This window comes from Panthera onca, chromosome E2 (assembly GCF_046562875.1).
Source record: "Panthera onca isolate mPanOnc1 chromosome E2, mPanOnc1 haplotype 2, whole genome shotgun sequence".
Taxonomy (NCBI): Eukaryota; Metazoa; Chordata; class Mammalia; order Carnivora; family Felidae; genus Panthera; species Panthera onca.
The window spans coordinates 34,096,907-34,112,147 of record NC_138353.1 but is presented as its reverse complement, the minus strand read 5'-3'; the positions used below and the strand labels follow the sequence as shown (position 1 = coordinate 34,112,147).

Here is a 15,241-nt window from a genome sequence, read left to right as displayed (position 1 = left end):
AAAACGGAGGTGCAGAGAGGGACAAGCAGTGTAACAACTGAAGTCCAAGGTTCTTTCTACTCTGCCCATGGAGGTAGGAGCAGATGAAGAAGGGGGCAGGGGGAGGGGGAGAAAGAAGAGAGGGAGGAAGGGCAGGGCAGGGCAGGGGGAGGGGGAGAAGTGGAAGGAGGAGGGGCAAGGGAAGGAAGGGGAAGGGGGGAGGCAAGGGACAAGTCCTAGGAAGCCCTCCACTTCACAAAGGACAAGAACCAGGTTGGGCCAGGTGTTTGGGGGCGTTAAGACGCTTGTTCCCCTGGCCCCAGACTTTGCTCCAAAGAAGTATTTAGAAAGCATTTGGAACGGAAAGTATTTGGAATCAGTTGGCCCTGGCACAGTACTCCTTCTGTGTGATCTTGGGCAGCTTTCCTACCTCTCTGAGTTCACGCTTAACCCTGAGACAGGCACTGTGTCAAGCACTTTGTATGAGTAACTTGGGCCACCGTGACCCAGCGTTTAAGCAAAACACTATCACGGTCCATTTTATGGATGGGGAAACTGAGGAATGCAAGAGTTAAGTAATTTTTCTGAGGATCACCAGCCAAGAAGTGAAGGAGACTGGATTTGCCTCAGCCAGCTGGCCCTGGAGTCTGAGCTCATGACCACCAGGCTACACAACCTCTCTCTATCCCCACCGTGAGGACTGCTGAGGATTAAGTGAGTTTACACCCATAAGGTGTTCAAACACCAAGTACGGCTCAGCTTTTCCTTGTTCAGCCCCTGGGGACATCTCTACCCTCTTCCGGCCCAGCTCCTCCCCCCACCCCCCACCCCCCACCCCCGCCCCTGCAATATCAGACTGGTCAGCCCCACTTATCTTATCAAGGTGTTAAGGACTGAGTTTAGATAATTCAGTTTGGACACAGTAACTAGACTTGCAAGTCAGCCAAGACCTGAAGCCAAACATGACTCCACTACTTGTGGAGCCTCAGCTTCCCCATCTGTAGAATGGGATGCTAACAGCAACTTCACCAAATGGCTCACTGGGGGAGTTCACAAAACTAACGACTTTCACAGGGCCAGGCACGCATGAGCTGTGAGCGTTTGCTATTGAACCCTGGTGTGTGCCCGGCCCTGTGGTGACACGGGGACTCAAAGGCAAATACACGGAGTCCCTGCTCCAAGGAGCCCTAGCTCGGTAGGAAAGAGAAGTCCTACCACAGACTCTAGGGCTGTGGGCCTGGGACAGGGAGAGAAGGCTTTATTCTTGTCCAGGAATCAAGGAAAGCAGGGGTGAGCAGGAGAGAGAGATCATGTTTCAATCAGAAGATGGGCAGAATTTTGCTTTGTTTCTTTTACAGTGTTGTTTTGAAAAATCCTAAACAATAAAGAAGAAGGAAGGGAACAAAGATCTTTCATATCTTCGGCACCTAAATTCAATGATTAGCATTTTCCCACATTTGCTTTTTTTTTTTTTTTTTTTCCTGCCAAGCCATTTCAAAGTAAATTATGGATGTCTGAAACTTTGCCCCTAAATCCTTCAGCACGCATCTCCACAGTATAAAGACACTGTCTTACATAAATATACTATTACCCCACCTAACAAAATTAACAATAATTCCTATATGTCATGTGATATTTGGTTAATACTCAAATTTCTCCATTGTCCCCAAAATGTATCTTATAGCTTCACCTTCCTTTCTCTTTCCTTCTTTCCCCCCCTTTTTTCTTTCCTTCTTCCTCCCTCCATTCCTCCTTCCCTCCCTCCCCTCCTTCTCTCTTTTATTTTTGAACCAGGGTTCAATCTAGGTTTCTGCCTTGCAACTGGCATTTATTTTTAGTCTACAAAAGATCCCCTGCACATCCACTTTCTGAAGAGTCTCAAAACTATTGTCTTATGCACTGATCTCATAATTTATCTAATGGTTTCTTTGTGATGTCATCTAATTCATTCCCCTAACCTATTCACTTCCTGTAAATTGCAGTCAGATCTAAGGCTCTATTAGACCCCAGCTACATGTTCTTGGCAAGACTCTGTTATGAATAATGCTGTATCTTTCACATTACACCTGTTATATCCGTCATGGCACACAGGTTGTTCCGCTGCCCTTGGTGGACTGATTGATGGGCACCTACCCTCGGTCTCTCTGCTGGAGAAGGGTTATCCCCATTGTGATTTGTTTTTGCTTTTTGTTTTTTTGTTTGTTCGTTTTGTTTTTTATTTGAGAGAGAGAGAGGGAGAGGGAGGGAGAGAGAATCCCAAGCAGGCTCTACGCTCAGCACAGAGCCCTACGCAAGGCTCAATGTGGGGCTCGATCTCACAACTCTGGGATCACGACCTGAGCCAAAATTAAGAGTCAGATGCTCAACCAATGGGGCCACCCAGGCGCCCCTGTCCCCTTTGTGATTTGTAAGTAACCCACACCGGGCAGATAGGCAGGATTTTGACATACCATTCCTGGCAGAGGGAAAAGCTAACCAAGGGAAAAAGGGGATAGGGAACGGTCCCATGCCATTGGCTCTGAGGATGAAGTGGGCAGGGAGGCTGCTTCGGACACCTTAAAGCTGGTGTGAGGAGTGAGAGTTCTGCTCAGGGGCAGAGGGGAGCTGGGGAGGTTCTGAGCTGAGGAATAACTAAAGCAACAATTAGAACAGCGCTGGGTGGCAGGAGAAAGGGTTCCTCGGGGGTCTGTGGAGAGGAGGGGGAGGGGGCATCCTCCCCACACCTTCCTCAGGCAGTCTAAGAGCCCGCCTGGGTGTCCCAGGCAGCAGGCAGCCTGAGTGTTCTTGTGGGATGGGCGGGACTCCCCGAGCCCCCAGAGCAGAACAGAAACAGCAGAGCAGGGTGCCAGGGACACTCCTGTGGGGGCCCAGGATGGTAGGAGGGACAGGGTGGCCAGTGAGATGGCCATCTCCAGGGCCCCTGGGGGACAGTCCTGCCTAGTTCCTCCCTACCTCACCCAGCTCTGCTCAGCTCACCTCTTTTGGTCCACGAGAAGAGTTGTTCACATGCACTTGGCCCTTCCTCTGTCTGTGCACAGCCCTGGCCATACCTTCTTTTATACTGTGGCAAGATACACATATCGTAAAATTCACCTTTTGCACCATTTCCGAGGGTTCAGTTCAGTGACATTCACATGTGTGTGTAACCATCACCACCATCCATCTTTAGAACTTGCTTACCTTGCGAAACCGAACCGCGGGGCCCATTAAACAGTAACTCCCACCTACTCCTCCCCTGGCCCCCACAACCCCCCAGCCTATTCTCTGTCTCCATGACTTTGACTACTTTAGGTGTCATAGCATGTACGTCCTTTTGTGACTGGCTTGTTCCACTTAGCAGAATGTCTTCAAAAGTTCAGCCATGCTGCAGCAGGGCTCAGAATATCCTTCCTTTTTTTTTTTTTTAATGTTTATTTATTTTTGAGACAGAGAGAGACAGAGCATGAACAGGGGAGGGTCAGAGAGAGGGAGACACAGAATCTGAAGCAGGCTCCAGGCTCTGAACTGTCAGCACAGAGCCCGACGCGGGGCTCGAACTCACGGACCGCGAGATCACGACCTGAGCCGAAGTCGGACGCTTAACCGACTGAGCCACCCAGGCGCCCCCTGGAATTTCCTTCCTTTTTAAGGCTGAGTCATATTCCATTGTGTGTGTGTACCAGCTTCTGCTTCTCCATTCACCTGTCAGACACTGGGGCTCTGCCCACCTTTTGGCTATTGGGGAGGACGCTGCTATGAACATGGGTGTCCAAATAGCTGTTCCAGCCCCTGCTTTCGATTCTTTTGTGTACATCCCCAGAAATGAGATTACTGGAAGAGATGATAATTCTACGTTTGATTTTTTGAGGACCCGCGATACTATTTTCCCCCATGACCACCCTACTTTACAGTCCCACCACCAATGCACAAGGTTGCAATTTCTCTAGACGCTCACCGATCTTGTCTTTTTTCTTTCCTAAGATTTTATCTTGATTTTTTAAAGACTTATTTTATTTTTTTAATGTTTATTTATTTATTTATTTTGAGAGAGAGAGAGAGAGAGAGAGAGCCAGAGCTCGTGGGTGGGGTGAGGGGCAGAGAGAGAGAGTGGGAGAGAGAATCCCAAGCAGGCTCTGCACTGTCAGCACAGAGCCCAACACAGGGCTCGATCCTGCAAACCATGAGCTCATGACCTGAGCCAAAATCAAGAGTCAGGTGCTTAACCGACTGAGCCACCCAGGTACCCCAAGATTTTATTTTTAAGTAATTTCTACACCTAAGGTGGGACTAGAGCTTACAACCCTGAGATCCAGAGTTGCATGCTCTGTTTTTTTCCTTTTTTAAAACAGACATCCCAACGAGTGTGAGTGGTACAGCCATCGGGTTTTGATTTGCATTTTCTTGATGACTAGTGATGTTGAGAATCTTTTCATGTGTTTATTGATCATTTGAATACACCTTGCTTGGCGAAATATATATTCAAGCCTTTGCCCATTTTGTGTATTAGGCTGTCTTATCCCACTGGCTTAGGCTTATCTTAGGCTATACCTTCTTACCTACTGGACTCTCACAATCTCACGTGCTCTTGCTAACCTCGTGATAACTGCTTTTATTGCCTCTGTTCACAGAGGGAGAAATTGAGGCTCAGAGACCAGGTAACTTGCTCCAGACTCCAGTGAGAGTTCCTGTGCTTATCTGAATGCATGGCGTATGCTCTTCTCGATGCTTCTCCCTGCCTCCCAGACAAGTGCTCTTGGGTGTCTGAACCCACTGCCCTGGAAATCCCACCGTGAGAGCCAGATCGGAAGGGGAGCAAAGGCCACTTGTGCCAAGATGTCCACTGAGAAAATAACGAAGATGTCCCAGGGACAGCAGGGTCCTTTTCTGTTGTTTGGGCAGAATGAGCTGAGGGTAGAACTCCAGGAAAGCAGGTCCAGAGGAGTTGAGGAGCACACGAAGGAGACGCTCCCCATACCCACTCCGCTTTCTCCCCGCGCACAGCTTGGCTATGCTTCCCAGCATCCCTTGCAGGCAGGGTGGCCACGTGACTGAGTTCCGCCAATGGCAGGCGGACAGAGGCGAGGGGCCGCGCTTCCTGGCCTGGCTCTTGAAGTCCTCCTACAAGTTTACGTTCTCTTTTCCCATCCGCGGGAGGTTGGGGAGCCGTCCGGGTCCCGGAGGAGGGTGGGGCGGTGAGGAGGAAAGAGCCTGGGTCCCTGAATGACCCCGTGGAAGGTAGGAGCCCACAGACCAGCATCAGGTGTCACACGCGAAGAAAAAACCTTCTGTGCAATTGAGCCACTGAGATTTTGGAGCGGTTTGTTGCGGGAAACAGCCTTTCCTGACTAATACACCTTCCTCCTCCTCTGCGGTAACGCTTGAAGGGGGAAGGCTGAGGTTGGGTTATTGAATCGGTGACTAAATGACTGGCTGGCTGGCTGGCTGAATATGCTGGTTAAAGCTCTAGACTTAGGGACCGAATGAGTGATTTCATCAGATCCTCCTGACAAGAGGGTGGGGGAGGAGGATGAGGGGCGGGGGATGAAGGTGAGGCCCGGTGGACGAATGTCTGGAGCTTTCTCTTGGCACCGGCACAGCTGCTCCCCAGGTCTGACGTCTAATCCTGGCTTCCCACCGACTCACAGGGTGACCTTGGGCAGGCCAGCTCACAGGTCAGTAATGTTAAGGGCTTCCCCGTGGGAGAGAGGTGGCGATCGTGCCCCCTGCCCCACCTCCCAGGGAAAGCAAATGCCAAGGAACAAAGCAGACACTGTGGTAGAGGGTTTATTTTTCAGAAGGCCCGAGGGACCGGGGCAGGACAGGAGGGGAGAGCAATCCCAGGACGCTTGAGGGCCCTGTGCGCAGGCAGTGGGCAGGTTAACACTTTCAGTGTTCACGGTGGGCAGATGACCCTGGGCTCCGGGCCCTGGAAGACACTGAGTTTTGTTCCCCATGTCTTGGACCTGAACCCCACAGCAACCCCATAATATGGGTCTTCTCATTCTCAAGCGAGGCTCAGAGAGGGTCAGTGGTCTCCTTAGATTCACACAGCATCAACCACCCTGCTAAACTGCACCACGCTCCCTTGGAGAGAAACGAGCACGTGTAAAGTTTATTTCCTTGACCTGGGGAATCTATTGTCCCCAAGAAAGTGCAGAAAAGCCCCAAGTCCCAGGCCTTATCCTGGCCCCTCCCAGGTGAGAACAATCTCCACCCAAGGCTCTTTCCCTTCACTATACCCTACACACTCCCAGGGCCAGGAAAGTTCCACCTCGTCCCCCTCCCAAACAGTTCCTAAAACTTTTCCATTCAACCCTTTGGCCTCTTAAGCATTTGCCCTCTTTTCTTATAGAAATATAATTAGAGCTTGCAATATCAAGCCAAGGGTAGTCATTCACACCGTAGCATAAAGTTGGTTATCAGTTATTTGGGGAAGGAGAAAGGGAAAGTGGGGAACTCTGAAGAGGTCAAGCCTGGGTGTCAGAGGTTAGAGGAGCAAGAGGGAAACAAGAAAGAGTCAAAAAACCCAACACAGAGGTAAAATGGGGAAGAGAGGTGAATCTGGGTAAATTTGAGGTTTCACAATTGACTCAACTGGCTGCTTTCTAGATGAACTTGAGTCTCTGTATTGATGTGTGAGGGCCTTTGGGGGATGGGCCGTGGCAGAGGAACATTATTTTTATTGATTCAGTCTGTAGCCATTCATTGAGCCAGGCCCCGTGCTCTGCGTTGAAGGCCAATGGACAAAGTAACAGGTGTGGGACCTTGATCCAGCCACTGGGGCGGTAGGACGAGTTCCCCAAGTCCTGAGAATTCTGGGTAGACTGTGATCAAGGCTGTTAAGAGGGGACAGAGGGCCAGGGGACATCTGAAAAATAAAACTCAATTGCTGGCTGCTTGGGTTGAGCAGTGCCTCGGAGGGCTGGTAGGGGTGGACACACACAGGTGGTGGGGAGGCATCCTGGGCGTCAGGTGCAGCCTGGAAAAAGACCTGGAAGTGGACATGTATGGCACGGGTTTGGAGAACAGGGAGCTGGAGTCCAACATGTGTGAAGGGAAATGAGGCAGGGCTGGGGACAGGGGTGCCAGGCTCAGGAGCTCTCACCTCAGCTTGGGGCAATGGGGAGCCATGGAAGAGTTTTGAGCAGGAGAGTAACTGACCAGGATTGTGGCCCCTCTGGCTGCGGTGGGGCAGAGAATAGCTTAGAGGGACAAGAGGGGAGATGAGTGACAGTGTGGAGGCTCCTCTGAGGGTGACAGCTACAGGCACAGAGATAAGAGATTGCGGAGAGATCCATCGGCACAGGCTTGTGTTGAGGGGCGGCTGTAACGGCCAAGAGGTGGGGCTCTGTGAGCCTTCCTGGAGGAGCCAAGGCCACGGTCATCAGGGCAGGGCCCTTTCTCATGGGTTCATCTTCTGCAGAATCTTCTTCACCCAGGGCAGCCTGGGGTCAGCACAGATCTCCCGGTCCCTGACCGTAAGGAAGCTGGAAGGAGACACCAGGGAGGCAATGAGGGAGCATTAGCATGCAGCAAGAATGCCACATCCCTTCTCTGGAAGCTTAACATTTGTGAGTCACTTACTGTATGCAGAGATGCCCACTAGACAGAGTCACTTCACATTTATGAGGCACCCACCCTATGCCGGGGTACCTGCTATCTAGAGCGGTTCAAAGGTTACAAGGCCTCTGTTGTATGTAAACTTACTTCTTAAGCGGGGAGAGGGGAGAAGAGCAGCTAGAATTTCCTGGACTCTTCGTCTAGGCTTGAGGGCCAGGTCAGGCCAAGAAATAGAATGCCCAAGAGTCTCGTGATCATTGCTGATATTGCCTTGGGAGAGAGCCAAGAGCATGAACTTTGGAGCCAGATCCTCTGGCCCAGCTCTGCCACTGTTAGCACGTCCCTTAGTTTCCACATCTGTGAAATGAGGATAATAATCATGGTCCTCACAGGAGCTGAATGAAGATTAGATGAGTTAATATAAACAGAAGTGTTCAGAGCAGTAGATAGTAGGTGCTCTGGAACCCTGTCACTGCCAGGAGCTGGCTTGGACTTTTAACATTGATTTTCTCTTCTTTTCCTTGTCTTGTCTTTGTAAAGGTTACTTCAATGTTTATTTATTTTTGAGAGAAACAGAATGTGAGCAGGGCAGGGGCAGAAGGAGAGGGAGACACAGGATCCGAAGCAGGCTCCAGGCTCCGAGCTGCCAGCACAGGGTCCGAATCGGGGCTCAAACTCAGGAAACTGTGAGGTCATGACCTTAGCCGAAACCAAGAGTGAGATGCCACTCAACCGGTTGAGCCACTCAGGTGCCCCTTAACATTGATTTTCTTAATAAGTCCTTACGACAACCCTATGAGGCCCTATCATTCTGTCCATTTCACAGGTGAGGAAAGTGGGGCCTGAAGGGGTAAAGCAGCTTGCCTGAGTGCCTGAGCTGGTCAGATCTGATTCACTGTGCCCCCTGGGGGCGCAAAGCACAAAGCAGAGGACTAGGCACTGGCCCAAGATCGCTTAGCATTTGCGGGCTAAGTCTCCCACTTTGCCCAAGGTGCTGTAAGTACCAGGCCAGGCCCTTGGGGCTCTCAGCTGTTGTGGGCAGGAGTGGACTTAAAGCTGGCCAGTGGTCAGAAACATCCCCCCCCCCGCCCCAGCCCTGCTCCCTTCCTGCCTCTCAAGAGCTTGTCCATGAAGCTAGAAGCTCTGGCTTCTCTTACTCCCCTGATCTGCCCCCCACCCCACAGAAAACCAATGAACAGAAAGAAAAAGAAGGCAGCAGTGTTGATCTTGGCCTCGTGGGCAGCTTGCCCTGGCTGCTTGTGTGACACTGGGCAAGACTCAGCCCCTTGATCTCCCCATTTGTCAAGACATATCCTTTCTAGAGTCCCTTCTGGCTCAATATCCAATTATCACATGTGCTGTCTTTGAGCATCTGTTATATGTCAGGCATCGAGCATCACACCCTCCACTTACTATTACTGTGCCCTGTGACACTCAAGAGGCCCCAAAACCTCTCTGGGCCCATTTCCTCACCTGCAAAAAGGGGATCATAACACTACCTACAACATAAGGCTGTTTCAAGGATTAAATGAGTTAATACTTATAAAGTGGTTGTAACAGTGCCTGCATTTAGCAAGCACTCTCTACGTGTCTGATAAATAAAAATAAATGAAGGTGATCACTCCTGTTACACTGATGGGGAAACAGAGGCTCAGAGTCAAAGTGACAAAAACCCACTTCAACCTTCTTTGTTATTCACCTGCAGCACCCCCCCACCCACCCACCATGAGGGACGGTCAAGAAGTAAGGAGGAGCAAATGAAGAGATAATGAAGGAGCCCCAAAGGGGGTCATGAGCCCCTAAACCCAGACACCCTGGTGAGGGGCTTGGCAGTCAGCAGTCTGGAGGAGTTGGAGCCCCAGGGTCAGGCCCCGTCACTTGGCCAGTGGCAGGCACAGGCCCGGGCTCCGGGCTAAGGAAAGGGAAGTAAAGAAATGGAGGAAAAGAGGCAAAGGAGAAAAAGAACCCCAGGAGAAAGCCCTGGACAAGGACCCAGGAGTCCTGGTTCCAACAGGGCAGCCTGGAGCAAATCACTTCCCCTCCCTGCACCTCTTTGTCCATTCGTAAAACGGAAACAGAGGCGCTCGGCCGGTTGAGCGTCTGACTCTTGATTTCGGCTCAGGTCGTGATCTCCCGGTTTGTGAGATCGAGCCCCTCCTCGGGCTGCCTGCTGACAGCGCAGGGCCTGCTTGGGGTTCTCTCCCTCTCTCTCTGCCCCTCTCCCACTGACACTCTTTCTCAGTCTCTTTCTCAAAGAAATAAACTTAAAAAAAAAACCGGAAATAATCGCGCTCCTAGCAGTTCTGCGGGGAGGGTTACCCGAGTTAGCACGGTCACCGCAGAACCACGTCTGGCCATAGGACGCGCTCTCTGTCACCTCAGCCTTCTTCTGGTAAGAATAGGCTGCCTCCGCCAACTCCCAGGGTGCTGGGGAGGATGGGCCCCAGATGCTTCTGATGGGAGCACCCCGCACTACGGCTCTGCGCTGCCTCCACGCACTAGGCACTGGTTCGTGTAAACCGCCAGCTGGTGCCCTGCTCATTCAGCTCTGCATCCCCGGAACCCGGCAGGCTGCCTGGCAGGCAGTAGGCGTCCAAAATAATTTGTTGAATGATCGCATGATTTTTTTTTTTTTTTTCTCGGTACACCCCCAGCCTGGGCCGAGCCGTTTCAAGGACAGAGACCAGCTGCACTCCTCCCGTCCTTGGGTCTGCCCACCCACCTGCTCCTGGGCCCTCCTGAGCCAGCCCGGCAGGCTCTCCAAGCCCCTGCGTCCCCAGCTCTGTACTCACACCACGCCGGGCCTCCGGCAGGAGTCTGAAGTCCAGTAGAAATACTTCAGCATACGAGAGGGCAGGGGGTGGCGGAAGTAGTCTCGGCAGCAGACGCTGTCTTCCACGTTGGCGCCATAGGGGCCTGGAGGAGGGAGACGTGCAGAAGACTCACCGGCGGGGCACAGACGGGTGGCTCTCAGCCCCAGCCTCTGAGCCGGCACTTCTGTTCCCGTGTGGCAGGCCGGTGCCCGGAGGACTCCGAGCCCCCGGAGTCCCCATTCTCGGGGTCTCTGAGGGACACTGAGGGCCCAGTGTCTCCGATCCGGGTCGGTCAGGTGGAGACAGAGGGATTCGCAACCACTGGGATTCAACGATGCCCGGGGCCTCGAGGCGGGACCCAGAGACTCTGCACAGGACGAAGCCCCGGCTACTGCAGGCGAGGTCCGTGGGCCAGCGCTATCAGTGCCACCTGGAGCTTGTCAGAAATGCTCGGCGCCCAGCCCCGGCCCTGCTGAGTCCCACGCGCGTCTTGACGAGTCCCCGGGCAATCCAAGAAGTCTGCTGCGGCTCACGCCTCCCGTGACCTTCACGGTGCACGCGGGGAGGCTGAGATCCAGAGAGGGAGACCATTTGCCCAGAGTCACACAGCGGGACTCTGGAGAGTCAGGATAAGGACCCGGGCAGAGTCCAGTCATGCAGACCTGGGTACGGGGCCTGCTCTGCCCTGAGTCACCAGGCCCTCCTGGGCAAGTCACTTAACGTCTCTGAGGCCCAGTTTCCTCCTCCGATGGGAGGGGTGATAATGGCACCAAGTTATGGGGCCTTCGATGCAGGAAAAGCCCTCAGGAAACCCAAAGACGGCTGCCCGTCTCCCAGCCCAGTTTTCGTGCCTTTATCCAACACAGGGCAGGAGGATTTACACTGAGATGGAGAAGGGAAGGGAAGGCCTCGGTGTTGAGGGCAGGTTCTGGAGCAAAAATGTAGTGGTAGAAGAGCAGGACCAGTTTTCCAAGGGGACATCCCTCATGCCAGCTCCTTCCTTGTCCCATCCCACATGGCTCCTTCTGGTGGCTCCTTCTCCACACCCCAAGCATCCTATGCTTGAGTTCTCTGGAGTAGAAGGACAGCAGGCCATGTCCACCACAGCCCCCCACCCCAGCCGAGACAGATCCTAGACTCCAGGCCTTCAAGACTACCCATTTAGGGCGCCTGGGTGGCAGTCGGTTAAGCATCCGACTCTTGATCTCGGCTCAGGTCACAGTCTCAAGGTTTGTGAGTTCGAGCCCCGCATCAGGCTTTGTGCTGTTGGCACAGCCCTTGTGCTCATGCTCCCTCTCTCTCTCTCTGTCAAGATAAATAATAAACTAAAAAATAAAAGACTACCCATTTAACAGATGTGTAAACCGAGGCCCAGAGAAGCCACGTGACTAGTCCGGAGCCAGCGGCAGACTGGGGTCATCTGCTCTCAGTCCACTCCTCTTTCCGCTACATGAGGAAGATACCCCAGTGTCTGACCCTGGCCTCTACAGGGAGTCCTCCCTCTCCCCAGCCTCACCTGCCTCAGTTGCCTGAAGTGTCATGGCAAGGAGGACAAGGACAGCCAGGAACAGAATCTTCAGGCTGGCCATGCTCTTGTCCTGTGTGTCCCAGCTCAGGTGTCTGTAATCACCGGATGACAGGAGGGCCGAGTATTTAAGCACTTCGCGACACCCACGAGCCCCAGACACTCTTAGTCACCGGTGGGTCCAGAATCTCTGACATTCACATTACGAAAGAAGAACTCCCGCTTCCTCCAAATAAAAGGAAATTCTCTGTGGCTTGGAACAGCTCAGAGGGGACCCCCGCCTTGTCCGTCCCTCTGGGTCTCAAGAGACCTGCAAAATCCCCTTTGAGCTGGGCCTCTTAGAGGCCTGTGCTCCCCAGAGTCCTCACACCGTAGGGCCTTTACCATGTCGCTGGTATCTCCGGGATCAGTTCGCCCATCTGGAAATGGGGGAGATGGTTTCACAAGCCTACCTATTTACCCCAGTGGTTGTTTGTAGGGCAAGTGAGAACGTGGACAGGAGCTGCCCAGACCTTAACCCTCACCTGGAACAGAGGCCCATCCGAACCCTTGATGAACTTCATCACTGATCTGTCTTCGAAAGGAGAGGCGTGAGAATCCCCTGGGCTGGTTTCTGTGGCCATTACTAGCATCTTCCGCCGCTTCTCCCCAAATCCCAACTTGGGCCCATGCGTGATCCCCTCAACAGTTTCAGAGAGCTTCCACACATTTCCATCTTGCCTGTTCTTTCTTCCCGGCGGTCTCCGAGCTCTTCCTCTCCCATCCCCTTCTCCATCTCTCGCCATATCCCACTGATTCTACTTCCTACGTGTCTCTTGGATCTGTCCCCTTACTTCCGTTCCCATTGTCACTGCCCAGTCCAGGCCGCCTCCACCTTGGGCTCAGATGCTGGCCCCCAATCCCCTCTCCACACCACAGTGGCCAGAGTGTGGCCCAGATTCAGTGCGCAGGCCTCTCTCCTGTTTCAAAACCCAGCTCTGGCCCTTTGACCTGAGGACAGAGCCCAAGCTCCTGACTGTGGCCCTCAAGGCCTCCTTTCCAGACATGCCCCCTTCCACACCGGTCTCCCTCCCCTAAGAGATCACACCACACTCCCCATAGTTCCTCAAAGAAGTCTACAGACTGTCCCTGGCCATCAGTGCCCTTTCTGCTTCCCTACCACACAAACTCCTACTCATGCATCATTTGAAATGTCACCTTCTAGGTAAGCACACCCCCTCAGGACTTGAAAGTTCAGTGGGGTGACTTGGAACATGGGCCTGAGCAGATTATGTCAGGTTTTGTCCTTCTCATACCCCTTCCCAGAAGCCAAACTCTACCTCTTGGAAGGCGAGGGTCTATTGTTATTTGTGTTGGTATTCCCAGGGTCCACTGAGAGTGGGATACACTGTGGGTGCCCAGAACACATCTAATGAAGGAGGAAACTGCAGCTCAGAGAAAGAGGGGATTTACCCAAGGTCACACAGCCAGTAAGTGGCTGAGCCAGCCTTGGAATTCAGGACTCACCGCTCCGTTTGCAGAGGGGCCCATCCATTCATTTCTCCATTCATTCAGCATGTATTTAATGAGCCCTGTGGTGGATAAAATAATGGTTCTCCCAATGTGCCCATATCTTAATTCCAAAACCTGTGAATATGTGACCTTACAGGGTAAAAACGACTTTGCAGATGTGTTTCAGTTAAAGAGGGTAAAGTAGGGAGACTTCCTGGATTCTCTGGGTGGGCCCAGTGTAATCACAGAGTCATTATAAGAGTGGGTCAGACTCAGCAGGAGACGGAGTGACAGAAGCAGAAGTCTGGGCGACGCAGGACTGTGAACCCGGGAGTGCCGGCAGTCTCTGGAGGCAGGAAAAGGCAAGGAAACAGATTCCCCCCTAGAGCTTCCAGAAGGAACACAGTCCTGCCAACGCCTTCATTTCCATCCACCAAAACTAATTTAGGACTTCGGGCTTCCCGAACAGTAAGATCATAAGTTTGTGTTAGTTTGAAGCCACTAAGTTTGTGGTCATGTCTTCCAGCAGCAAGAGGGAACTAATGCAAGCCCCTGTCGTGTGCCAAGTGCATTGCCAGGATCTGGGACACGCCAGGGAACAGGTCCCTGCTATTGTAGATCTTACCCTGGAGGCTGATGGTAAGCAGGCACACACCAAACGGGGTATAATATCAGGCTATGGGGAGCGCCAGGAAGAAAATCAAACAGAAAACAAGAGACCGTGACTACAGGGAAACGTTTGGGCCTCTATGAAAAGGAGACATTCGAGCTGAAATCTAGAAGATACCAAGGAGCCTGCCAGGGAGGAGAAGGCAAGTGCTAAGGCCGTGGCAGGGTGAGAGAGGGCTGAGCAGCTGGGGCAGAGAGGTTGGGGAGCAGGTGGTGGCCAGGTGGGAGAGGTGGGCAGGGGCGGGCAGAGCCCGGCAGCGGCTATTCCTATGAGCCTCCTAACGGAGATGCACCTTCAGTGCACGGCATCGCCTGGGAAGACCTCTTGGCAAAAGGTGTCACCCAAAGCCGGCCACAGAAGGACAGACAGATACTGTATGATCTCACTCCGATGAGGTTGCTAGTAGTCAAATTCACAGAAACGGACACTAGAATGCTGGTCGCCAGGGACTGGAGGGAGGAGGGATTGGTTAGTGCTTAATGAGTCCAGAGTTTCAGTCTGGGAAGATGAGAAAGTCCTGGAGGACGGTGGTGATGGTTGCACAACTATGTGAATGTACTTAATGCCACTCAAAAATGGTTAAAATGGTATGTTTTATGTGATATATATTTTACCAATTAAAAAAAGAGAACAGGGGCCCCTAGCTGGCTAGGTCAGAGGAGTGTGCAACTTTTTTTTTTTAATGTTTATTTATTTTTGAGAGAGAGCGCGAGTGGGGCAGGGGCAGAGAGAGACGGAGACACGGAATCTGAAGCAAGCTCCAGGCTCCGAGCTGTCAGCACAGAGCCCAACGCGGGGCTCGAACTCACGAACTATGAGATCATGACCTGAGCAGAAGGCGGATGCTTAACTGACTGAGCCACCCAGGCGCCCCAGTAAATAACTCTTAAAGAAAACAAAAGCATGTGAAAAGATGCTCCACATCATACGTCGTCAGGGACATACTAATTAAAACAACAATGCGATACTCCTGCATACCGATTGGAATGGCCAAAATCCAGACCATACACCGGCAACACCAAATGCAGGCGAGAATGCGGAACAATGAGAACTCCCATTCATCGCTGGCAAGGATGCAAAATGGCACAGCCACTCTGGAATGCAGTTTGGCAATTCCTCACAAAACTAAACACACTCTTACCGTAGGATCCAGTGAGCGCGCTCCTCAGTATGGGTAAGTACCAAGACAAGTTACTTATGTCTGCAGAAAGGCCTACGGTATCG

The 15,241-nt window shown here is 52.4% G+C and overlaps 1 protein-coding gene across 2 annotated transcripts; it reads right to left on the bottom strand.

Annotated features, from left to right (window-relative positions):
* Positions 1–4,767: 4,767 nt before the first annotated feature.
* Positions 4,768–13,859, bottom strand: CCL22 (C-C motif chemokine ligand 22). Of its 2 annotated transcripts, XM_060650703.3 has the most exons (4): positions 11,848–13,859; positions 10,311–10,434; positions 7,666–7,913; positions 4,768–7,445 (listed from the first exon to the last, which is right to left on the bottom strand). In XM_060650703.3, the coding sequence occupies exons 1-4, from the start codon at positions 11,918–11,920 to the stop codon at positions 7,390–7,392; spliced, it is 501 nt and encodes a 166-aa protein (XP_060506686.2). In that variant the 5' UTR covers positions 11,921–13,859; the 3' UTR covers positions 4,768–7,389. The 2 variants fall into 2 exon arrangements, with proteins under 2 accessions (XP_060506686.2, XP_060506687.1); XM_060650704.3 differs by lacking the exon at positions 7,666–7,913 and having other exon boundaries at positions 4,777–7,445; positions 11,848–13,296.
* Positions 13,860–15,241: the final 1,382 nt, after the last annotated feature.